Source organism: Lutjanus erythropterus, chromosome 2 (assembly GCF_056507025.1).
Source record: "Lutjanus erythropterus isolate fLutEry1 chromosome 2, fLutEry1.hap2, whole genome shotgun sequence".
In the NCBI taxonomy this organism is placed as follows: domain Eukaryota; kingdom Metazoa; phylum Chordata; class Actinopteri; order Lutjaniformes; family Lutjanidae; genus Lutjanus; species Lutjanus erythropterus.
Genome location: NC_139318.1, coordinates 19,406,410 through 19,431,168, shown reverse-complemented (window position 1 = coordinate 19,431,168; position 24,759 = coordinate 19,406,410). Strand labels below are relative to the sequence as shown.

Sequence of the window (24,759 nt, the reverse complement as noted above, 5' to 3'; positions counted from 1 at the left end):
AAAATCTGATCTCTGTTATCTCTGTTGTCTCTGTTCTCTGATGAGCCAAGTCTGGAGATTTCACTTACAGGTGTTTGATACTAGCCCTACCTGGAGAAAGGAAAATAATAAGAGGATCCTAGAATCCCCCATCGCTCTTATCAGTCTCTGACTGATGACTGATGATTCACATCTTTGACTTTCAGAGGGCAGCCCTAAATTTATTCAAAGTCCTTGTTGCTTTAGCACTTAAATAGAACCAAAAAAGTCAAATCTGTTTACAAGCTGCGTCTCTGTCTCTCACCTGGCAACATGGTTCACCACAGGAGCAAAGTTAGTCGGCCCGTACAGCTGCACTGTCTTCAGGCTCTGGTGATATGCCTCTAAGATGCCCTCAATACCATTGCAGTACGGATTCTCCATATTTCCATTCTGAAAGGGAAAGAAAAGTTGTGAAAATCAATTTCACAGACTCACTGAATGCATCTGTCAAACAAAGAAACACCAAGACCTTTATGAAAGCACGCTGGTTACAATAAATGTCATTAACTTCTTTCGTATTACCAGGTCATGCATAAAGTCCATAAATTATAATAAACATCCTAAACTAGAGAGAAAAGTCAGTGGCATTGAGTTTGGAAGTCAGAGATGAAAAGAATGGAATAATAAACAGAAGGGGAAATAAGAAGAGGTTGACTGCACCAGTGGAAACTCATGTGACACCCGTCCGTCAGGGGGTAGTTTGGCTCCAAAGCCGAGAGCAGGAAACATCTTGTCACTGTCGTAGTCCTGAATTATCTCTCCGACAGCCTTCAGGGCCATGGCGTAGGCGTTCAGCTGGTAGGGGTTCATGTAATGCAGCGAGGTGGACTGTGAGGGGTTACCTGTTGACCAATCAATCAATCACAAGATCATTGTGGCTGATGGGGAACTAAGACGTCACTTCTAGAATGTGAGATACTGTTTTTATGTTCCTCTTCTGCAGTGACATGACATTAAAAAATAATTTTGTTTGCTGCAGCCATGCATCACCATTAACATGGTTCCTGTCATGTTCAGGCCTCGGAGATGATGAATCATTAACAAACAGTGGGAGGAAAGCCATTGTGAGGACTGACTACATCCAAATGACAAATTAATTGTGCATATAGAAAGCTTGTCAATAACTGTGACCTTCTGAAATACCCCCCTTGCAATAACATGCCATGAAGTCATTCACTATTTACAGCTTGGATACTGTATTTTGAATGTGTTTCAGAAAATATTGTTGTGATTGCATCCACTGAGGTTGTAGGTGATGTGTTCACCATGTGTTTATTTGCTCCTGGTGTCTGATAGCAGAAACTCTGTGGTTTGCGTGGCCAGGTTGTGCATTCACAATATGTGTCACAAATGATCTTATCTGGAGTCCAGTGGAACAACAATTGTATGTTACCTTGACCAACACTGCTCTTGGAAACATCTCAACAGTTGGGGAAACTGACCGTTCGCTAAGTTCCACCTCTCCTTAGTTACTGTTGCACGGCCTATCGAGCTTTCTGTTTTCACACGGCACACATACAGTTTATTGACTCCTGCCTTTAAGTAACAAGAAAGTGCTCCAACTTGTAACTGTCCCTGTAGTCTGTGCAGTATGCATGCAATTGGGACAGACTGCTTTGTCAAATCTGTTACAGTTTGTAGCACGAAATTTCTAGTAAAAACAAAAAGTATTCAATTTGGAATGCAGCATCATTGAACTGTCATCTGTCTGTACATTCGTGGCGATTCGGTCAATGTCATGAATCTTCTGATGCGCGGACAATTCAGGATCAGAATAGCAAAAAGTAAACTGCAAAATGGATGCAGCAGGATATCTTGGTGGTTTTTGAATACAGCACTTAACATACTTTGAACTGAGACATACTAAATCCTGTTCTGCACGCAGCATAATATTGTAGTATGACTATTAGAATGCACCATCTTTTAATTTCCTATCCACACCAGAAGTTGAAGAATGAAGTTATGTAAATTGACATCAAATTGGAAAATATGTTCTTTTTAACATAACTTACAATATGAAGGAATGACAAATCTGGAAGGAAATGAGAAATTCACTGACTGCTGACACTGTGATCAGTAAGTAATGTTGCTGTTATAATAGTCATGGTAACTAGCAAGAATGTGTTGTGTTTTATGCTTTTATAAAAATATATATTAACATAAGTTGTTTGACTATGGCCATTCAACGCATGTCAGCATCTTCGTCTGTCAATGGTCCATGTAGAGGATGTGGAAATACCAGCTTGCAGAAAACTGCAAACAGCAAACATTAAAATAAATTCTAGTAAAGTAGCATCCAGGGCTAGCTTCCATAAAGTGGGGAATTACTGCACAGTGCTAGTCATAACTACAAACTTTTAATGCCACATAAAGCATTTCAGCTAATGAAATCCTCACTGGCCTTGGAAGTAACACTGGTTGTGACTGTAGAGGGAAGTAAAGTAGTTAGCCTTGACATGCTAACACTTTACACTTTTGCCCTTGTGTTTTTGGTATGGTAAAGCCCTAAAAAAGACCTCACCCTGCAAACCTTTTGTGAACCTGGTTCTTCTCTAACTACAGCCCACGCACACCTTTTCAACATGTGTAAAATCCAAAGCTTGGCAGACCTGTCACACCCAATTGCAGTTGTTAAGCTATGATTTTACAACTGCTGTTCAGGGAAGTTTAAGAACAAGCCATTGGGAATTGGGAAATTCAAACAATTTTCCCCATGAAAGTGGTTATAATTCTTTTGGAACATGGTGTTCAAGCATAATAAATGACATAAGTAGTGTAATTAGACTTAAGTGTGGTCCTTTCACTCACTGAGAAGTCAAGCGAAAGGATTTACACCATCATTTATTTTTACTAAAATGCCTGCCGAACCCTTTATTTAGATGGTATCGACAGAGCATTTAGATGGAAGCGCTGGCCAGGAAGGCTATCACTTATAGCTGACAATGTGTGTACATTATGTGAGCCCACACTGTCTGCTTGTGTGTGTGTGTTTGTGTGATTGATTCTGAAATCGGACATGCCACATTTAAAGAGCACTACTATCTGTTCTCACCCCCCCCTTGCGCACACACACTTTGGCCGTGTGTATCACTCACCATTAGATGCTGTGAAATCGATGGCCACAGTGAAATTGATCTGCGTCCTAGAAGGTGGATGGAGTGGAGGACATGGAAAGAAAATCAACGACAGAGATCAGCCAGCAATAACAACATGCCAGGTCCCATTAAATTCCAGTGCTCACACACACACACACACACACACACACACACACACACATTTTCTAATACAAGAAAAGATACCTAAGAGGAGGAATATCATACGCAAAATATGGCAGTTACTTCATTTGATTATAATAATAATTACACACGGATCAATATTTAATTGCCATATATTGTCTTTTTCATCTGCATTACACAAAGTGCAGTCACTCATATGTCAAAAAAGATTTAAGTGATTACACTCCTCCATTTATCTGACTTTCACCTCCATAAGAAGGAGTAGCAGGAGGTACTGAGGAGCCTTTGAGACACCGAGCTGGGTAACAAGCAATTAGACTGATGGAGCACTTAAGAGCAAAATCATAATCCAATTTTCCCTGCTGATGAAGCACTACCCTCTTCTCGCTAATTTATGACAATGAGACGAGGCCTTCAGGGGCCCGAACGACAGCCTCTCATCATCCACTATACGACCGCCACCGGAGAGGAAGGCAAAAGAATGATACAGTAATAAAATGAGTGTGTTAAAGATTTACATTAACCTTTCAGTTTGCGGTGGGGACGAAGAATATGCCTCAGCCTGACCTTGCCAACCTAGGCATTAATTGAACTTGATTTTATTAATTCATGAAGACTCATGAATGTATAATTATCTTTGCATGCAAAGGCTGGTTTGCAAATTGAACATCTACACCAAAAAAGGTGCTTTTAATGTGATTTTCTTACAGGTTTTAGATGTGGATTTCAAGTCTACTCTGTGTTTGAATGTGTGTGCGCCTTTGAGCTAAAGGTCAGCATAAAAGCACAGACATCTTTTGCAGAGTCTTGTCACTCTGTTGAACCCTTGTAAAATGCGCCTCCTTGGCACGGCGGTTATGATGTAGTTTAAATCTTTTCTCTCTTTGTTTCTTACCATCACCTTTTTTCTTTTTTCCTGATGTTTTCTACAATAACTACGGTGCAGAGACAGTTATGCTTTTCTCTGTCTGCAAAATATCTTCTATTGCTGTACATGTCAAATACAGCACTTTGGTCAGTGCATCTATTTCTGAGGGCACCCCTTCAGCGTTATGCTTTGGAGTGCCATCAAAGTCAGCTTATGCAGTATAAAGAGCCAAAAAGTCTGTGTATAGAGGATTGAGGGATGATGGAGGACTTTACCCAGGAGACCGGAGCTTGTGTCCTATGTGAGACCAAAAGTCAGTGTTGATTTCTTACATAACATATGAAAGTTACTAAGATAATAATAATGTTGCTTGTTTTAACCTAAACCATAATCTTTTCCTAAACCTGACCAAGAATCTTACTTTAACAAGTAGGGCTGCTCCCTGAAAGTCAAAGATCCAAATCATTAGTCAGAGACCATCAATTAGTGCGAGAAAGAAAGAAACTACAACTCTGCACCCTCATTCCATTACCCATGTTTAATAACAGTTTGTTTTCAACAACTTGTTGATAACTTGATCATCACTGCCCTCTTTTTGTTGCAGTGATGGATGATGAATATCAACATTGGTGTAAAATATATCCTAAAGTCTGTTATTCCTTCCGCTGAGCTCTGCTCTGAAGCTGCACTCCTGTTCACTGTGTGTGTGTGTGTGTGTGTGTGTGTGTGTGTGTGTGTGTGTGTGCGCGCAACATATCAAGTGAAAATTTCCACAGTCCCGTATTAAGAGTGCTGCCACTGAAATGCCATTTTTGCTTCCAGCCAGGGTCACTGGAGTATAAGGCTTCTATTGGCTAGCTGGTTTGTGTTGTGTTGTATATAATATATATATCATATTTTAATTTTGTATGAGATTGTTCACTTGTTCTAGATGTCTGCATATTTTATAGTATTGTCTTGCCTCCTGTTACTGCCTCTTGGCCAGGGCCTCACTGTAAATGAGAATTGTTTCTCTATTGACTTATCTGGTTAAATAAAGGTAAAATTAAAAAAAAAAAAATAGAGATGCACCGATTTCAATTTTCTTGGCCGATTCCATTTTTTTTTTAAGGGTCTGATCTGCCATATCCGATTTTGGCTGATTCCAATTTTTAATCTTTCTCAGAACTGTTATTGACAGCATTCACAAACATTTTTGCAACTTTTCTTGTAAAAATTTAATTTAATTTTCATAATAAAACACTGGCTATTAAATATTCATTAACTACTGTTTTACATTTTCTCCAAAGTCCCCCAGGTTACAGCCAGGCCTTATTATAATTTTATATTAAGATTATGAATAGGGGGAACGTGATCTCATGAGATCTTGGAATCTCACAGGATTTCACGGGAAGAGAACAGATGCATTTACTGTCTCTGACTGTGTGGAAATCTGACGTTTTCACATCACAGATGATAAAGACAGGCATTAAAATGAGTCTTACAGGTAAAAACTAAGTGTTTTATCGAAGTTTCATGTTCATCATCAAATCTGATTCAACTGACAAAATTTTGGGTTGGGCACAGTGGTAGTAGCAAGTGTTTTTGTGCATTTATTTTGAAAGTCTACTAAAAGCAGTCTATTTTGGTGTGTCTTGTCATTATAGTCCATGCATATTATGTCATCTTGTTCTTTGCTCCTGAGCTGTCCCAATGCTACAGACTTGGAAAGTCAGAAAAATCAACAGACTGATGACATTTCTTTTCACCTCAGTCTACACTGAGGTGAAATACTGCTGAGTTATTTGAATAGCCATTTTCTTCTTGGTCTTTCATTATTACAGTGGTTGTCAAATAAGACATAAAAGCTGCCTGAGTTCCCTTTGCATCCTGAATAAGGCTGTAACACCAAATATTACAGAAAAGTGTTTTAACAGCTTGTGCAAAATTTTCACATCTGGTATTTCTCCTGTTTTCATGCAAAGAGCTTGGGCAGTTTAAGCGACACACATCCAGAACTTCCATCCATTATCCAAAGAGCAAGAGGCTCAGTAAGTGCCAGGAGTAATGTTAGGAGGAAGACTGATGAGAATGATATTTTTGAAGTGAGGCCACTAAACCTTAAGGTTATTGTATCATGGATCAGCCAAAGCCAGGAACTGTCAGTGAGATCTGTCACACTTGTCAGCTCTGCCACAGCCTATAAAACCTATGACAACCGACCCGCTGTGATAGGACAGTGGAGATCAAAGCACAGGCCAGCGTGCCCGAGAGGCACACATCACCTGAGACATACTTGATATTCACATGTCGACCTTTAGCTCTGAAGCCGAGGTCGAACGATTGGTACCCTCTCTGAAGATGTGAGGACAGTTTGGCTTCAGCTAGCTCATTTAAAATGCTATTTTTGGCACTTGAATACAAGAAACACTACCTGCTGTGAACTAACATCAGAGATAAGGGGATAGAGATATATGCACTTTGATAATATTTTAATGAAGACTATACAGATATTTATAGTTTTCATTGCAAATTATTTTCTATCAATAGGATTTTCCATAAACGTTGTGCATGAGTCATTAATCTTCCCTTTTTTTTAATCTACAACTTCATTCTCATTTTTAGTACAGTGGTTTTGGCCAGCATCTGGAGTGCCCCCTAGTGGCTGGCTGCAGTATAGGTCATAAATCCCACCCCTTTCATGTTAGCAAATGAGACATGGGTCAAACCAAATAATCAAAGTACCCATTCAATATTTTTTTCCCAAAGATGTTTTTTGTCATTCTAGGTTGCCCTTGTCACACTGTATGTATGTTCAAGTGTTATTTTTTTCTGCTAACTTTGGTTTTAATTAATCATTTGAGGCTTCATGTTATGATTGACACCTGAGCCCTGCTTGCGATTGAGTTGCCCAGATGCCACAGTTCCAACCCCGATCACTGCTATGGAGACTCTTGATCCAAATGTCACCAGAGCAAGATGGCAAGTGGAGCATTTAGCAGCTAAACAGACAGATGTTTTCCTCAGAAGCTGATGAAGAGAAAAACAGAGCTGAAATGGAGAGTGAAAATTGGACTTGAAATGCTCCAATGCTAATGCGGCACAGTGTGTTTTAGAGGTGTTCAAGCAGATTAGTTTGCCAGCACTTTAGCCATAACAACTCTTGAAAGGTAGAGTTGGTAGGATTTGTCTGAGCTCTTTGTAAATGCATCAGGACGTCAAATACCTACATTTCAAGTTGGTGAGACATCCTGAACACAGCAAAACAATGAGGAAAACACAAGGAAATGCAGGCAGAGGGCAGGATCTCCACCACACACTTCTAGTGGGTCATAAAAGATGATTGAACAGGATAATGTAATATGAGGGTTTTTTTGTTTTGTTTTTTGTTTTTTTTGAGGAAAATGTTGCAGATCATACCTCTAAAGTGACAATACGTCAGTGATGTGTTCACGGTCTGGTACTTTGCCCCCAAGTAGCAAAAAACAAAACAACAAAAAACTATAAATGCAGGTTTAAGCAATCCAGTGTGATCTTTAATACCCCATGAAATGGGTATTTTAACTTGAGGGACAGTAAGGAATCTTTAATAGTGAACACATCCTAGACAGGTATGTGTGAACATAATGTAACCAATAAAACCATCACAATTATTTTAATAGTCCTACCCCTCCACCCCTCTGATCAAGTCAAACATAATTTCTCTCCTTAACTGATAGTGCATCATGTTATGTTTAACTGTTTTTGTTTATTTTAACAGGAAATGTGGTCATATGAGTTAGAGACTTGTTCTTGGTTTCTTTAAGTATGCAGACAACCATTCCCACTCACCCTCCTTTGATGTAATCTAAGAATGTGAACTCTGACTCCACTGAGAACGACAGCAGGGTCACCTGGAATTAAACACAAGGAGAATCATATGATTAAACATCGAGGTAATCATCTTTTCCTCACAAATGCAGAAAACCTCCACGTCTTGACGTGGTTCAGCACTTTGGCAAAAGATGTGAGCAGGCCTGTTTCTGATGACTGAGTCATTTACATCGCCAGAGGACAAGTTTGAAGAGAGGATGAGATGCATTTGTATGCATTGCTTGCACATGCCCTCACTGCTGGGTAACTTGTGTGAAAATTGGTGTCTGAATTTGTCGTGATGTCGCCCATTCTGATCTCTCAAATCTTCTGACCTTCAGGTTCTGCAGCTCCTTCATCTTTCATTTTTCACCACTTACAAACTTAGCTGCCATCCAAAGTATACAACTTGCTGCATAATCATAGACAGAACCATATAAAGTAGTTTATTGTGCATGTCCACACAGCTATTGCTTTCAATAACTTCTTTTGTTTTGTCTACAACTGAATTAACAAAGCTTATTCTTTTGTTTTTGTACCAAACATTTTAATTAACTGGCGTGTGATATGAGAATTAATGAGGAAATCTACTCCTTTTTTCACAACATGGGAAAGTACAGTTTGGCATCTCCTTCCAAGGAGCCAACACTTACATGATAATTAAAGAGGGAATCATTTAACAGAAGTGAGGTAGGTGTGGAACAGAAAAGAGGCACAATGCCAGGCCTGGTTGCTGCTGGAGCCATACTCACTGTTCCAGAGTTGACATATTTCTTTTTCTTCATTTTCTTCTTGGTATTAATCACCTGGAAAATAAACAAGAGGTAGAGATGATGTAAAATGAACGTACTTCGGACATTTTTAGCCAAAACGGCTTATTAATGTGAAGCTTTAAAGCAGAATATTAATATATAATACAATATATGATTATTTCGTATAATATAGGTGCTATTCACATACATATGTACAAAAGCAATGAATATCACTGCTGAGGATCAATAGTGAGAGGTCCTGGGTTCAGATTCTGGATAAGCCCCAATTTTGTCACGACCCAGTTCAATGGAAGGACAACATGGAGACCACACATGACTCTTTCAAGTAAGATCCATTTATTTAAGAAAACTACATTATGTATTTATGTATGTAAATCAGTACATCTGTGTTGTTTGCGATGTCCAAGTATCCCAGAGAGAGAGAGAAAACTCTCAGGCACCCAACCGGTGTGTAAACCAGCGACGGTAATATAATTATTTGAATTTTGATTTTAATTTTGCCAGCCGTTACAAAATTTGACAATAATTAAATAAAACAGTAATTAGAACATTAATCCCTCAAAGCAAAACACTGCATTAGTAGTGCAGAATTAGAAACTCCATATGTTTTCTAGGTTTCTGGATTTGATCAGCTACAGTGTATTTTTACACACATCCACACACATTCAAATCCTGTAGTTTTAAACTATATAATTGCTTCCTAATTGGGTGCAACATGAAGGCATGTGTGTGGGCGGCATGAGAAGTCGTATAGATACATCACAGATGCAAATTGTAGGTGGGATGAACAATTAGTTTGTCCATGCAAGTGTCAGAGGAGATATTAAGGAAGGAAGGATGGCAAGAAAGGATGTGTGTACGTAAAGTAACAGATGGGTAAGTGTTGCATATATGAGATAAGATCGCCAAATTTAGAAACACTTCATCTTGAGTATCTTATACATGTCAATCACACTATTAAAGGGGACAAGATTGGAAATTCAACATAAATTTGAGGCTACAAAGAATCGATGGATTAGAGACGGGCCTAAGCTTGCGAGACTTACATTTACTTTAGCTGAATGCTACCGGCTCCACGACATGAGAGAAATGTCAATCCGGAGACCAAAGACGTCTCAGCTCATTACCTTGTTTCTCTATGGCTGCTAGGCATGAAAGTGACAGCCCCTAATTTAACATGGAGGGATGGCAATTTGTCTGACACAGTGAACAATCTGCTGATGCAAAAACTAAAGGGCCTCTCAGTCTCACTGGGAGGTACAGAGGAATCAAGAGTAGCGTATAATGGATTTGACGTCCAAAAGACAGGTATTTGTCCTTCGGCTAAAGCCACCAAACCACAGAGGCACAAAGGTATTGACATGCCCTCCTTTATAGTTTTCATTTTTAAGTGTTAGATTTTAATTGTACAGCTGAAACATTTCCTCATGTATACAGCTGCACAATTAATTGAAATACTATCACAATATGATCATGTGCAATATCCAAATCACAGAAGCTGCAGGGTTTTTTTTATAAAGGATGATAAAGTAGTGTGACAAAACAGCATGTCTAATGTTTATTATCATTGTCAATTAATCTGTCAATTATTTTTTGATTAATTGATTAGTTGTTTTGATCTATAAAATGTCAGAAAAAGGTGAAAAATGTGGATCACTATTTCCCAAAGCACATGGGTACGTCCTGAAATGTCTTATTTTGCCCACAACCCAAAATTATTCAGTTTACTGTTGTAAAGGAGTGTAAAACACCTGAAAATATTCACATTTAAGAATGTGGAATCCAATAAAATTGGCTTTTTTTATCTTAAAAAATTACTCAAACTGATTAATAGATTATCAATATAGTTGGCGACTGATATAATAATGGATTCATAATTGATTAATTGATCAGTCATTGCAGCTCTGCAGCATTATAATGAAGTACTGTAGTGCTGCAGAGATACCGCCTACAAATCTTGCTCTCCAGATGTAAGAATTAGATGTTGCAGTCCCCAACAAATGTTGCATCATCATGATTTTGCCAGTTTTTATTTTCAGACAAATTGAAAATTGGAATACAAAATCACAACATGTTTTTTTTTACTATATTGTCCAGCTCTAGGTTATAAATGAACTAAAATCCTGTTCTGCACAAAGTAAATAGTGATTTTTCTAAATGTGGGACACAAATATGCCATTTTCAAGGTGTGCCTGTCAACCAGGGAAGAGAAATTTAACTGAGTTGTGTTTGTAATTTGCATACATAGCTGAATTGTGTGCTATTAAGAGGCACAGTTAGCTATCCCATGAGAAGTATTGAGAAATAGCTATGATCATTCTAAATCCCTGATTGTTCTCCTATTAATCTTGTTTCACGCTGCTGCTAATAGCTCCATTTCTGTGTATATCGGCATCCATGTGATTATAGTGGCAAAACGAATTGTGAAATTTGAAAAGAACAACAGAGCCATGAGAAATATTTAATTGGATATATAACTGCTGGGGATGGTGGGGAAACATGCACAACATGCATCATACTATGTCATACAAATGCCCTTTAAAGAAATGAATTAGGAATGCATGGAATAACTTTTCAGACACATTTCTTGCAACTCTTGAATAAATGCAGTTGTTTGCTGCAGGACTGGAAGGTATCCATGGAAAAGAATATGCTAGGGTAATGGAAAACGGTGCAACAGTGATGTCAGAGATAGAAATGTCACTCCTGTCAGAAATGGGATCCAAGATGCGGCGTAGAGGGATTCCAGATCTCAGGAGCCGACAGACACGCTGTTGAACTGTGAAAACGCTGGAATTGCTCACCTCGTACACATTGAACTGGCTCTGCCCTCGAGCTAGCTCTCGGTAGCTGGTCGTAAAATCCCCAATGAAGTCATGGCTGGTGGGAGGAATAAAAGGAGAGGAACGCCAGCAAGTGAGGAAAAAATATCAGGAACAAATAATAGGACAGATGTTTGGAAAAAAAAAATAGAATGTTGTGACATGGAATCATGTCCCATGTTCCTTGGGGGAATATGTCTGCAAAAAACTTTTTACCTTAAACTTAGCTTGCCTTTGAATTTCTATTTTATAATTGAAGATATCTGATTCTTTAATTAGATGCTGAACTGCAGGTCAAAGATTCCTTAATTCCATACCAACACTGGCATGTCTTGGCAATCACACTCACCTGCCATCCCTATCCCAGTCATACACCTCCACTTTGATTGTTCTGGAAGAAAATCAGATACACAATCAGGTTAGATTTTAAAGCAGGATGCTGGCTGGCAATCAATTGACACGCCAGATGGTTTGTTAGACAGAACCCTCTGGGAAGCCGTCTATAGAAACTGTTTGGAAAATGGCAGGCGCTTTTGAGAAAACCTCTGGCATGTGATTGGATGAGTCGTTGGTCATGTCTAACACGGGCTAACTTCACCCAATCAGATCAACTCCCCAAACTGAAGTTGGCTGGAAGAAGAGCAAAAACTTTTCCATCAATAAAAGCCTTCAGTGTCATTCTTTGCTCTTCAGAAAGAAGAAATACTCTCCAGTTCTGTTACAACTGATGCTATCTGTTGTTTGTTCGAGACGAGTTGCTGTCAGCACACCTGAAACCACGCCTGTAGCTGCCAGTAGTCCGTCCGAGGACGCTGGTTGGCTCGCACCACCTCTGGTGCAGGCACAAACATATTACTTGGAGTCTGGCAAGATGGTTTTGCGTGTGATCTTGCGATCTCGCGAATCCAGCTGCCTGGCAAGGTAAGGCTGGCAAGCAATCTTACCACAAAGTCTATTGAGTAGCTTGTTCTGGAGCTTTTAATCATATAACACAATCTTCCTTAGAAGATGGAGATTTCAGAGTTGTCATGGTATAAATGCTCCCAAACTTTAAGCCAAATAGGACAAGAAATCCCTATAAAGTGCTCTGGGAAAAGGAAATTTGAAGATCAGTTGAAAGTTCAAAAGCTCCAGAGCAGCTACTAAGAGTGCATGTCCACTGCATGGTACAGCTCAGCTTGACTCTGGCTTTTTTGGTTTTCCATTGATGATAGTACCTGGTACTTTTTGCAGTATCACCACGGTTGAGGTTCCGATACTAAACCACAAAAATGCTGCTGTCCACTGATTGGTCAGAGTAGTGTAGTGTAATGAGTGTGTAGTGGGCAAGAGAGAGTGAGCGGCACAGAGTAATGATGACAGTGAGCTGAGCTGAGGAAAGGTTGAGCAGTCAAATTGTCAATCTGGCTGTAAATGCACAGTGTCATTTGCAGTTTGTCAGTGAATAAAAGCTGCAGCTTTTCAGGACCAAACTAAACCTCCTGTGTGATGTTTCTGCTGGAAGACCGTTGCCATGACAATCGGCTTTGTATATGATGAGGGAGTACTATCTGCAGTGGAGAACGAAGTAGAGGTACAAAAAAACAATTTTAGTTGAATCGAGCTGAGCCTTTCAAAGTAGTAGAAATACAGCTTAATGGATCTTCCTATGAGATTGCTTTTTTCCCCAAGGTCAAGAATGAACTTTAAATCTCAGTGTGTCAGTTGTTTGCATCATTGCAGTGAGACCACATGACAAATAGGTCTGTCATGAGTCTCCACATCCAAAATTAGATTTTGCTTTCAATTTTAAGGTCACAATTCAACTTTTCAATCTAAACTTGATGAGACTATCTTTTTGGTATCTGCATCAAGCTGCAATGTATTGAATAATCAATCTGTAATAAGTAATTGTCAAAAAAGGGACTAAGGGTGGAACAAAAGTGAATTTGCGACATTTCTGGGTTCACCTGTCTCCTAAAGTTCCATATTGTCTCAGTGTTGTTCAAATATGATGGTGGTGCTATGACAGAGAACAGAGTGGTAAAACTTGGACGATATTTGGGATCTTGCACACAGGGCTATTTAGAAACTGATGTATATTTTACTAGATGAGATTGTTTACTGCAACATGCTGCCAGACTGTCTTGTTACTTGGTCCTCGGCATGGAGTAAGCAGTTCTCTGGTTTTGGAATCAGACCAATTTTTTTTACAAAAGCCATTTTAACAAAAGTTGTGTTGCTTGCTGACGTCTGTCTTCTGCTGCTTCAAAATGATCTCTGAGGCGCAGCATTTAAAAGTGCCGGCTGGTGTCTCCTTGTAAACAAGCAAAAGTTTTGTTTTATTCAGTATTTCTCTCCAAACCACACTGACACTTGAGGTTAGTTTTTCCTTATGAAACATTTGCAAATCTCTGCCAAGCAAAAGCCTGGAAGGGGATCATGTGTTTGGTCGTGTGCATGTGTGCGTGTCTGCACATCTGTCTGTCTGAAGCCAGTCTGACATACTACTGGACCAACCAGCCTAATGTTTATTTCTGCACATTATGACTTTTCACATTTTCACATTTTCACATTTTTTGTAAAACCTATTTTATTGAATTCTCTGTTTTATACTGCCAGTGACTAGGGGTGGGGGAAATTTCCGATTCTTAGATGCATCGCGATTCGGACGTGGACGAATCTGAATCGATTCACAAACGTCCAAATTTCGATTATTTAAATCTGTTAATTAAAGTGATACAGAACCTTCTAAATAATGTGGAACTAAGAAGCGCGGTACGCGTCATCGCCGGGACACTTTGGGACGCGCACCTGGAGCGACACGCGCACAGCGGAAAACAAACATGGCCGACCGGCAGCCACCTCGCCATGAGGTCCGAACAGCTCCTTCTAATTTAAAAGCAGCCGTGTGGAAACACTTCGGCTTCTACAACGTCGACGGCGGAAGCGAACTGGACAAGAGCCGAGCTAAAATAAAATACTTTGGCAACACAACAAACATGAGAAGCCGTAACTCGATTCCACCCGACGGAGGAGTCGGGGAGACGGCAGGCTGCTGTTGCTGCGGCTACTAGTGGCTACTGTTGGTACTTTCCAGTTTGCACATATTTCCAATAGTTTAATAAAATATAATCGAAATGAATTCTTATTACAAATGCGCTGTTTTTAAAAATTGCAAGTGACGAATGCTTATTCAGTGAGACAAAAAGAAATGTGTTTGTGAAAAAGTGCATCAATATACATAAAGATGCATCAATAATCGTTTTATAATCGAATCATAGCCCCTGAATCGTAATCGTAATCGAATCGGCAGGTGCCCAAAGATTCCCACCCCTACCAGTGACTCCTGACTTCTCAGGCTTATTAAGAGGCTGAAAGTGATCAACAGCTGCTTCAGTTTGGAATCACAGAAAACGTAGAAGGTGGTCATGTTAGTGTTGGCGGATTCTTTTGTTGCCATTTTCAAAATAATGTAACCTGCATTTTATCTTCCCTCCATTTCACTGCCCTCATGCATACACAGTAGCCACACAGTCTGGCCTGCACTTCCTGTTCCCCACCAACATGCCCCCCAGACACACCTGGCAAAGATCTGCTCTCTACTGAATGCTCTCCACTAGTTCAAAATATTTTTAATTGTGCATTATTTACCAATTTTTACTTGGTAGCAGTCATCTTCGCTACTGGCACATTGCTACGTCTGTTGGCACATTATTGCCACCAGCTGTCAATCAGCAGAAAAGTGTGAAACCTACTGCAGGATGTAGAATTGCCTGCCTGCATACTTGCATGTGTGCGTTCTCATGTGCGTGCACAATACAAACAAAATGGAGACACACTTATAAAAGCCTCCACAGCACTACTAGTGGTCAAAATGTCCACAGGGCAACTTTAAAGGAGAAATATGTAATGTATTTACTGTATAAATAATCAAATGGCAATGATATATAATCAGAGATTAAGGAAACATTCTACATTGAAATTCTGGTTCTCCTTTGGAATTTCTGTTCCTGGCCATAATGACTCCTATTGTTTGCCCACTTCATATTTATAAAGTTAAACTTAGTGCTGTGTAAGAGTCTGTTTATGAGACGTAAAAAATCATGCGTAGATGTTTATAACGGTTATATTGAGCAGTGTGTTAATGGAGTCTGACAGACAGTCACTGAAGTCCAGCTCCACAGTGTTTATTTTCAGAGCAGTGGGCTTTTGTTTTCAGGATAATGGGCTTAACTTTGACAGACAGTTGGCAGTTATAGATAGCTGATAAATGTACAATGTAGGATTCGTTGCCGCTTGTAATTGTCCAAACTGTTGCACTCATCTTGTGCTCATATTCACTGTGCCTGAACTTCAAGTCAGGGGCGAGGAGAAACAACTTGATCATGTAGATCATATATAGAGATTCAACTCATTTAATGTACAGTCTATGGCTCCAACTTGCTATTTGGACTGCAGTTATCTTTTTTTTTAAAGATTATTTTTTGGGTTTTTGCCTTTATTTTGGATAGGGACAGCTGAAGATTGACAGGAAAGGGGGCAGGGAGAGGGAGAGTGACATGCAGCAAATGAGTCATAGGCAGGAATTGAACCAGCGACCGCTGCAGAGGACCAACAGCCTCAGTATATGACATGGATGACCTTTGTCTTCTCTAAATGTTCTGTGACATTGGTTGACACACTATACACAAGAATGTTGTCTTAGAAGAAGGAAATTTAAAAAAAAAGTGCTTTTGCAGAAAAAAAATCACCTTGGGTTCCTTTTCAACAACTTCATTGGTGTCATTAATTGTAATTAACAAGTCCAAAAGAAAGCAGCTACAAGTGTCTACTCATGTTTCATGCCAACCCTTTGAGCCTTGGAGTTTTCTGTGCCAAACACATAAGGCTCAAAATCACTATTGAAAGCTATGAGGATGTTTATTTATTTAATTGGCTAAAAGAGTCTGATGTTCAGATTGGTTTGTTAATGACTAAATAATTCAATGGGTTGGATGGATCTTAATCAAAATCACAACAGTAATCATCCTTCAGGTATCTCAAAAAACATAAGCCTAGCTTTTTTTAAAAAAATATCATACATTAGTCCAGTGGTTCCCAAAGTGGGGGGCGCGCCCCCTAGGGGGGGCGCGGTGCCATTGCAGGGGGGGCGCGGTAAGGCTTACCCGGTATTGACACCAGGCGCGGCTGCGCTGCGGTTTTGCTCCGTAATGCACGCGACTTCAATTAAGATCAGCAGCGTTTCAGGAGCGTCTCAGCAGCGGAGCGTGTTGCCCGCTTCTACCATGGATAAGCAGGCTACATAGTTAAATTGTTTATTTTCTGTCTGTCTTTATGATCGCGAGTCTGCACGGGGTCTTTTATTTTGAAAATCAACCGGATTCTCCCCTGTTTTCCGTGCCTGACTTCCTGCCCGCTCGACTAGCTATGTGTCAATTGACGCGCCATCCGTCGGAAATAGACTCGCTGAGTATTCTCCGCGGAGCTGTAATTTATACCAGAAGCGGCTCGGCGCTCTGCTCCGCGGAGAATACTCAGCGAGTCTATGTCCGACGGATGGCGCGTTAATTGACACATAGCTAGTCGAGTGAATGATGAATGAATGAACTCAGAGTGGCAGTCTCGCAACTGCAACCCAGATTTGAGAAGATCTGCAGCATGAAGCAGGCCCACACCAGTCACTGAAAAGATGTGAGGATTAAAGGTTTCATTTTTGCACAACAAACCTTTAGGTTTTTGTTGTTTTTTTTTTTCCTTTCAGGGAGTTCATATTTGTGTTGTCATGTTTTAAAAAAACATTTTTGCACATAGATGCAATTTTTGAAAAATGCATTGATAGCAATGTTGAGTATTGTTACACAGTAAAAAAAAAAAAAGAAACCTGTTACACTGAACATAATTACACTGTTAAGGTGGTTTGTTATTTCGTTATTTATTTCTTATTCCAAAAGAGGTTGTAGTTTATTGCAACCTGTAGTTTATGAGGGTTGTATTAGAGTTTATGAGGTTTGTATTAATTACAATGTGTGAAATAAACTGCAATGGAGTCTGAAAACAAAATATGTGTATGTGTGTCAGGTTTAGGGGGGCGCGAAAATTTTCTTATCAACCAAAGGGGGGCCCAGCAGAGAAAGTTTGGGAACCACTGCATTAGTCCATTGATATAATTTCATTGAAGAGTGTGTGTTTTAAGTGAAATATCACTAAGGGGACCCCAAAATCAATTAAATTGGATGTTGCTTTGTTCTAAAACTGGGATACATGCCAGCTTTATAAGAAGGCGGAGCAGCTGGCTACATTTTGAAAGAGAAAAAGTCAACTTGTATAAAGCACTCCCTCCAAAAATTCTAACTTGCAAACTGCAGCACATGTTAACTCCCAACTTTCAAAAGAACATCAGATAAAAAAGACACTCTGATGACATTTTACACAAATGCAGCAGAAACAATGTCCCTGCAGAGTGAAGAAGAGAAAAAAACTTTTTTTTGGCACTTTCATTCCTGAGTCACATTGATCTCACCCCCATGTCTCCCCTCTCTCCCCACTTCGTCTTACACAAGTACTGACACCAGCCCAGATCCAAAGAAAATAGAAGCATGCGGCACATCAGAGACTCTTTCCTGTCACAGAGGAATTGAAAGATCCCTGAAATAAGCCCAACTTCCTCCCTGCCACCTGGCCCCTGTCGTTCTGTGGTGACAGTTTGTTCTTTTGAGGTTATCTTCAAGGCTGTGAGCTAGAGAAAATGTGCTTGTCACCCAGGTGGTAGAAACATGATGCTTCTCTTCCTGCATGGAAAAAGAGATGGAATAGATGTAAGATAGAATACAAAAAGAGATAGCTGAAACCAGTCCATTCGCAATCCCAATTCATCAAATACGGCAACTTGGTCAGTGCCCTTATGCTTAGAAGTCTGACAGTGTAAATGTCCCTGTGGCGTCAAAGTCAGGTGACGTAGTATAAAGACAGAGAAAGTCTGTGTATGGAGGATGTGGTGTGGATGGATGGTGCAGGCTGGGGTTTGTACTCTGTTGGAAACTTATAGTCAGTGTTCAAACTCTTTAAGACATACATGACTTAACATACGTACATAACTAGTGTGGGTGTTACGATTCTCCAAATCCATAATTTGACTGTTGATTTTAAGGTCACAATTTGATTTGATTTTCAATTTAAACCTTTGGCTTTGTTGCATCGATGGCTATGCCATTGTTAGACTATTGAGTCTTGATTTGTGAAGATCAACAGATCATTGGCTTTAAAATTACTGGGAGACTCACCGGTTCTGCCTTTTTGATTCAGTAACTAATCTCATTTTGATCGATTTTTGATAAAATGCTGAAATCACAACATCTGTAACTATATACTGTATGTAACTTGAGTGCATTACGTATGTGAACTTATGTAAGTCACATACTTATTTTAAGCCAAAGCATTCGAAACCTCCCCTTTTTCCTAAACCTACCCAATCAATTTTTTTGCATTTATTTTGAAAGTCTAGCCAGATGTTGCATATGTATTACTCTTACCTTGACCACAAAGCCCTGCACATGCGAAATTGATTCTAGAGGGTTATCTATTAGGGTTGGGCGATGTCTACTAAATTGGTAGTCCACGGTGAAGCATCACTATGGATGATGATATTGTTGCTGGGTCTAAATGGGTGTTACTTACTTATGTGAAAACTTGGTACAATGAACAAGCAGAAACAGCTTTTTTTCTCTTACATGTCAAAAACAGAACTTGGGCAGTAACTCTATGCTAACCCTAACCCTAACTCTGAGGGGACACACTGCACATGGGGACAGAGGGCGTCTAAATTATGATGTTATGATGGTAGAGGGCTCAATGATTGATGACTGTCAGCCATCATCCCAATCCTAGTACCTATAGTGTCCTAGTTTGAAGGCTATAGAACCACTGACCAATCTGACGTATTTAACAAGTTTTGAGTGAGAATGTGTTGCAGAAACATACAGACAGGGAAAGGCATACTTTCCCCTAATCTATATGCCGTGCTAGGTGTAAACGGTGTGTTAGGGCACTCCGTGTTACTAAAATAAAGCACCAGAAAACTGTCATCATGCTGGCTCAAAGCATATGCAGTCATGTTATTTCAAATCCAAATGCACAGCTGCATCAAAGGACTCAGACGCTCAGGTCCTTGAGTGGCCCCTTGGACTCTCAGGACAATATACGTACACTCCAAAACTAATCTGCCACAGATATCTTCAGCTGCTATTCTAAGACGTCTTTAATGAACATGAGTCATCTTCAGTAATGGAGGCGCATATACTTGAGGGAAAAAAAGGAGACCGCATTTGACACTGAACAATTCTTCAGCTCCAATTACACGGATCTGTCTGTGATCTCTTGCCAGGGATGAAAATAGACTATGTTTGAGTCACCTGGGCGAGCATGTTAATAAGAAAGAATCGATTCTTTTGATGTTTTTAATGAATCATGAGCATAAATATATATACAGGAGCCAGAGATACCACCTACACAGAGGAAACACAGTAATCAGGGGGTGTGAAGTATGTATATAGAAACATGGAGGAAATTAAAGATTTTTTCACTCAGCAGTTGTTGAGAGAAATACACCACAACTTGGAAGCACCTTCCATTTCCCCTCTCTCTTCACACTCCTTCATATTCTTCCCCTTGACTTACTCATCTGGAACAGGGTCTTTGACATATTGGATTTCTGTTTCTTCTTCTGTAACACTTCAAGTGTACTTGCATTTGCTGCCTGTTATCTGATATTCACCTCTCCTTGATTTCTTTTCCTCTCCTGTCACTTTCCCAACTTAATTTGCTTTACTTCTACTGTCCTCTTCTTTGCCAAAATGTAGTCTGCTTCTTCCAGAGCAGAGTGTATGTACATGTGGAGCCATGGATTTGTTCAAGGATGTTCGCCGTCACCAGAGACTCAACTGGATCCTTGAAGGACAGTCATCCTAATCACTGCGCCACTCTGTCGCCAGCTAGCAAAGGCAGAGGGTGGAGGTGTCTTTATCCTTGTCTGTGTGTTGAATGGATCTGACTAAAATACGGTAGACAGATGGCCTTTGGCGGTGGTTTAGATCTGGGATTTCCGAGTGCTGTTTCCCAGCAATAACAAGCAACACTTTTCTAATGACAGATTTTGTCCAGCAACAGTTGTGCTTGGCCTAATTTAACCTTTGCTCTGTGAAGGTGCACATTGTTATGGCTGTTCAGTTTGTGGCAGAAAAGGAATTTAACATTAGAATTTCTGTATAATGAAATGGTAATACCCAAATTAATAATGCTCATCGGGGATGCGTGTTAGGGATTCTTTCTGTCCTAATATGATAAACAAACTAATTATATTGGCTGATACTTGGTACCAATCAATCAAACAGTTTCTTTTTCTCATTCAACTCTTGAACCTTGCTGTGTGAAACCGATTGGGATCATTAAGTGTAAGGTAGGATGAAGCTATAACTACACTTCACCTCTAATTTACAAGAGGACACACACACACCATTATCCCTGCTGGACTTGGGTTTGTGACAGCGTCTTGTAATAGTACAAATTTGAAACAACTTAATTGTCTGATGCTTGATCTGCTTAATAAGGTCACAGATGTCCTGGATAGTAGTGTATTGGATCAGTGCATGTCTAAAGCTGGGCATATGCTGTACAAGTTTAGAAATGTTATTTAATTCTTAATGTACGAGTAATTTATGTGCGGTGTAAAGCCAAAGGTCAAGATGTATGTGCTCATACTGCAAGTGTAAAACAGAAAATGGCCTGTCTGACCCCTATGGACTGTTCCGGCTATAAACCAAAGATTTGTTTGAAAGCTCCAAGGCAGGCTGATGTTTGTTTGTTAGCAATAATGCTAACAAGGCAGAACTGTGCTGCCTTGATCGTCTGTGCTATCCTGTGTGGTGAAACTTAAAAAAAGAACGAACAAACAAAATAAAACTCGCAGATGGCTAGGAAAACGTGGACAGTATTGCTTGTCCAAGAAAATTGGAGGCAGGCTGGCTACGTTTTACTGTCCATATTTCCCGTTCATATGACACATCGTGTTGCCACAAGTTTCATCATGATACAATATTGTGTTGATTCTTTGGACAACAATGTGGTATTTGCCAGTATCACAAAGTCTGCCATGATACAATTTTGATTTGAGTCAAGTCAGGGGTCTGCGATTACAAAAAACAACTTAATCATGTTTCAGCAATTTTGGAAGTGAACAACTTCAGAAATTTGTGACACAACCACGCTATGGGAATTTCAAAATAGTTGTGTCTCTTAAAGATGATAATATATATGTTAATATTGTCACTTTGCATCACCATTGATTTTGCACGAACATTGAATCAATATATCAGTGCATTGCCATGGCAATTACAGATGCTCTGTTTGCCACTCCGTGCAGTTCAGTCAGAAAAAAGGCACTGACCTCAGTGACTGGACCCTCGACTCTGTTTCAACAGCCTGAAAACAGCAGACCAACATTTCTGACATGTCAGAAATTCATCCAAATGTTCCACAGCTGTTCAGAGGGGGGCAGTTTGTATTTGAGAAATATGCAGGTGATGTCTAGTATTTTTTGGTTGAATTTCGAGATACAAACTTTCTCCATTCAATGACAGGTGTTTATAGAGCAGCAGTCTAACAGAAATGAACCTTATGGTTTGAGACGGCTGCAGCAGAGGACATCAAAGATGTTAACCTTGGAAACTGGTTTGAATGCACATCCTCATGTTTTTTTGAACAGCAGCACAACACAACAGGCACAAAAAACTGGATACACCATCACACTGACCTTAAAAACAGTCTGTGAATGGACAGGGCAGGCGGTCAGCGCAAATGTGTAAAAGTGCAGCTGTCAGGGAGATCTTTACAGTCAGTTCTGTATGCACCCCACAGGGACTTTAATTGGTGTAGGACACAAGACTGTCAAGATTATTTTTTCCATCTTCTGACTTGAGGGTTTCTTTTAAAGAGTCTCAAGTGCACTGTCTCCCCTCACCAATAATGTAAGACAAAGAATAAAATCATAAGAGTTTAAAGTGGATCTCACATTTCTATCTGAGTAAATGGCACTTTGTTCCAGCAGGAATAGAGTTTAGCTCTATTTTTCAGGTGCTTATTTGTCTGGTTCGAGAAAGAAAGTCAAGACATTGCGTCTTCCTCCCTTTCGTCTTCGTTCCTTTAGACGTGTCTGTTGGGAGAGCAGATTAGCCCTTAGTTGAACTCACTCCAACTTTTCCCTTTGGTGCATCTAACGACCATGTCTAAACTAAAGCACAGATCTAATTAGAGCAAAGTAAATCAGCAGTAGGTCATCCACTGACATACTTGAGGGGGCTAGTACTCTCAACAGATAGAGGTGTGGCGATGTTTTCTCCACGTGCTAGACTGGAGTGAGACAGAATAGAGTAAGAGCCAACCCAGATAACAAGCAGCTGGAGCCACAGTCACTGCGTCTCCACCCAGATACAACAGTGAACATGGCAATATATTTCTTATACTATTATAAGTCTTCTGCATCTTGTCTAACTCTTACTTTTCAGGGTTATGTAATTTTGCAGTTTCATTAATCACCAAGTCATCAGATTTGCAGACAAAGTATCTAAAGAAGTCGCAGTGTTTCTTCAGCTCATATAAAGCATGACACCTGTTTTTTATGTGAATTTTCAGTTTATGCATTAAAAAATCCTGAGTGGAAACACTGGAGATTTATAAACAAATCTTACAAAAAAAGTCATTATGCTTGGCTGAGATAGAAAAGTTTGTGTGTTGACAAAAGTTGCATTTGACAATGTGCACGAGAGAAAGTCTTAAATGAAGTTATGAGGTAGATTTATTCATCACACATCGTTGTATAAAGAGATTAAGTTGTATCTCCCTTTTTGCAACTTATAAAAACAATGTTATATACAAAAGGGATATACAGATGTATATCATGACATACATGAAGCATGTGACACTAAAGTTTCCACTTCACTGAGCAGTTGAAAAATTACCATATTTCTTCTACTTTTGCACGTTTTTTTTTTGTCATCTCGTTGCACCTTCTTCTTCTTCAGTGGTTAATTTGCATCAGACTGGAGAAGTAACAACATCAATTGCTGAATTTCGATTTATCCAACTCCTCTTATTCATAAAATACTATGGAAACATAAATTAAATTAGATTTTCCTTTGCATCACATTTGGATGGTTAATGTCAACTGAATCCAGAGATATGTGAGTTTTAGGCTGAAAATGTCCAGAGTCTTGAGGACTCTCCACAAGGGCTCTCAAGTGAATTTCTGCTGACTTCTTGGCTGAATTGTTTGGATTTGTTTGTTATAATCTGTAAGGTTGGCAGTGGTTTGTTTTCATCCATCTATTACAGATGTTTTGCACTATGTGTGTGTGTGTGTGTGTGTGTGTGTGTGTGTGTGTGTGTGTGTGTGTGTGTGTGTGTGTGTGTGTGTATGATATGTATGTAAAATTGAACTCCTCATACCAAGCATACTTTTTATACTGTGTAAAATGTGTCTTGCAGAAGTTGCCAATATCAGAAGAACCGTTCAGAAATATACTTCAAAATACAGGGTCAGACATTTCATTTCATCACCATGGAAACAATCTAGGTCTTAAGACATGTCTTAGAATGCATTTTCCCCCTTGAGTCCATCACAGTCACAGCTTGACGTTATGATGGAGAGCATGTCACAGGATGTATGACAGAAGTCCGTGAGCGTGGACATTTGGTTTCAGCCTTTGACAGGAACTCTGAGTCCCACAGCGGACCAAAAGGAACAAAGGAAACAACAATCTTACAGGGTGTCCTCTGTTAAACGCCTTGTTCGTATCAGTAAGTCTTGGGCATTCGTCCAGGACTGCCAGGGTCTAATCAAGACAATCATGCTCGATCACTTCTTTTGGTCAACAAACTGACCTTTAACAAGTGAACAAATTTCATCTCTATTTTGTTAAGACTTTTTATTTATGTGATGAAGGTCACTCCGAAGTGATTTAGTTTACTTTTCATTCCCTTGCTCTTCTGGGTCACCATATTAGCACTTGTCAAATTGCTGGAAGCTTTCTTTCAGTTGATGGACATAAACAGTAATTACACAGATCAAAAGCAGTGACAGCTTTTAAGAGCTGCGCTTGTTGCATGAATACAGCTTGGGTGATAACGAACCGTTGCAGAGGTTGAAGAAAATTATTTATTGGTGGGTCTCAAGAACT

General features: G+C 39.6%; 1 protein-coding gene across 1 annotated transcript in view; it reads right to left on the bottom strand.

The window, feature by feature from the left end:
- Nucleotides 1–24,759, bottom strand: part of cpne5b (copine Vb) — a 163,997-nt gene that overhangs the window by 15,700 nt on the left and 123,538 nt on the right. The window contains exons 11-17 of the mRNA XM_084730902.1: nucleotides 11,901–11,942; nucleotides 11,534–11,609; nucleotides 8,709–8,762; nucleotides 7,936–7,997; nucleotides 3,117–3,163; nucleotides 682–863; nucleotides 284–411 (exon numbers count right to left, since the gene is read on the bottom strand). Of these exons, the coding sequence (XP_084587028.1) occupies nucleotides 284–411; nucleotides 682–863; nucleotides 3,117–3,163; nucleotides 7,936–7,997; nucleotides 8,709–8,762; nucleotides 11,534–11,609; nucleotides 11,901–11,942 (591 nt within the window). The remainder of the gene's footprint in view (nucleotides 1–283; nucleotides 412–681; nucleotides 864–3,116; nucleotides 3,164–7,935; nucleotides 7,998–8,708; nucleotides 8,763–11,533; nucleotides 11,610–11,900; nucleotides 11,943–24,759) is intronic.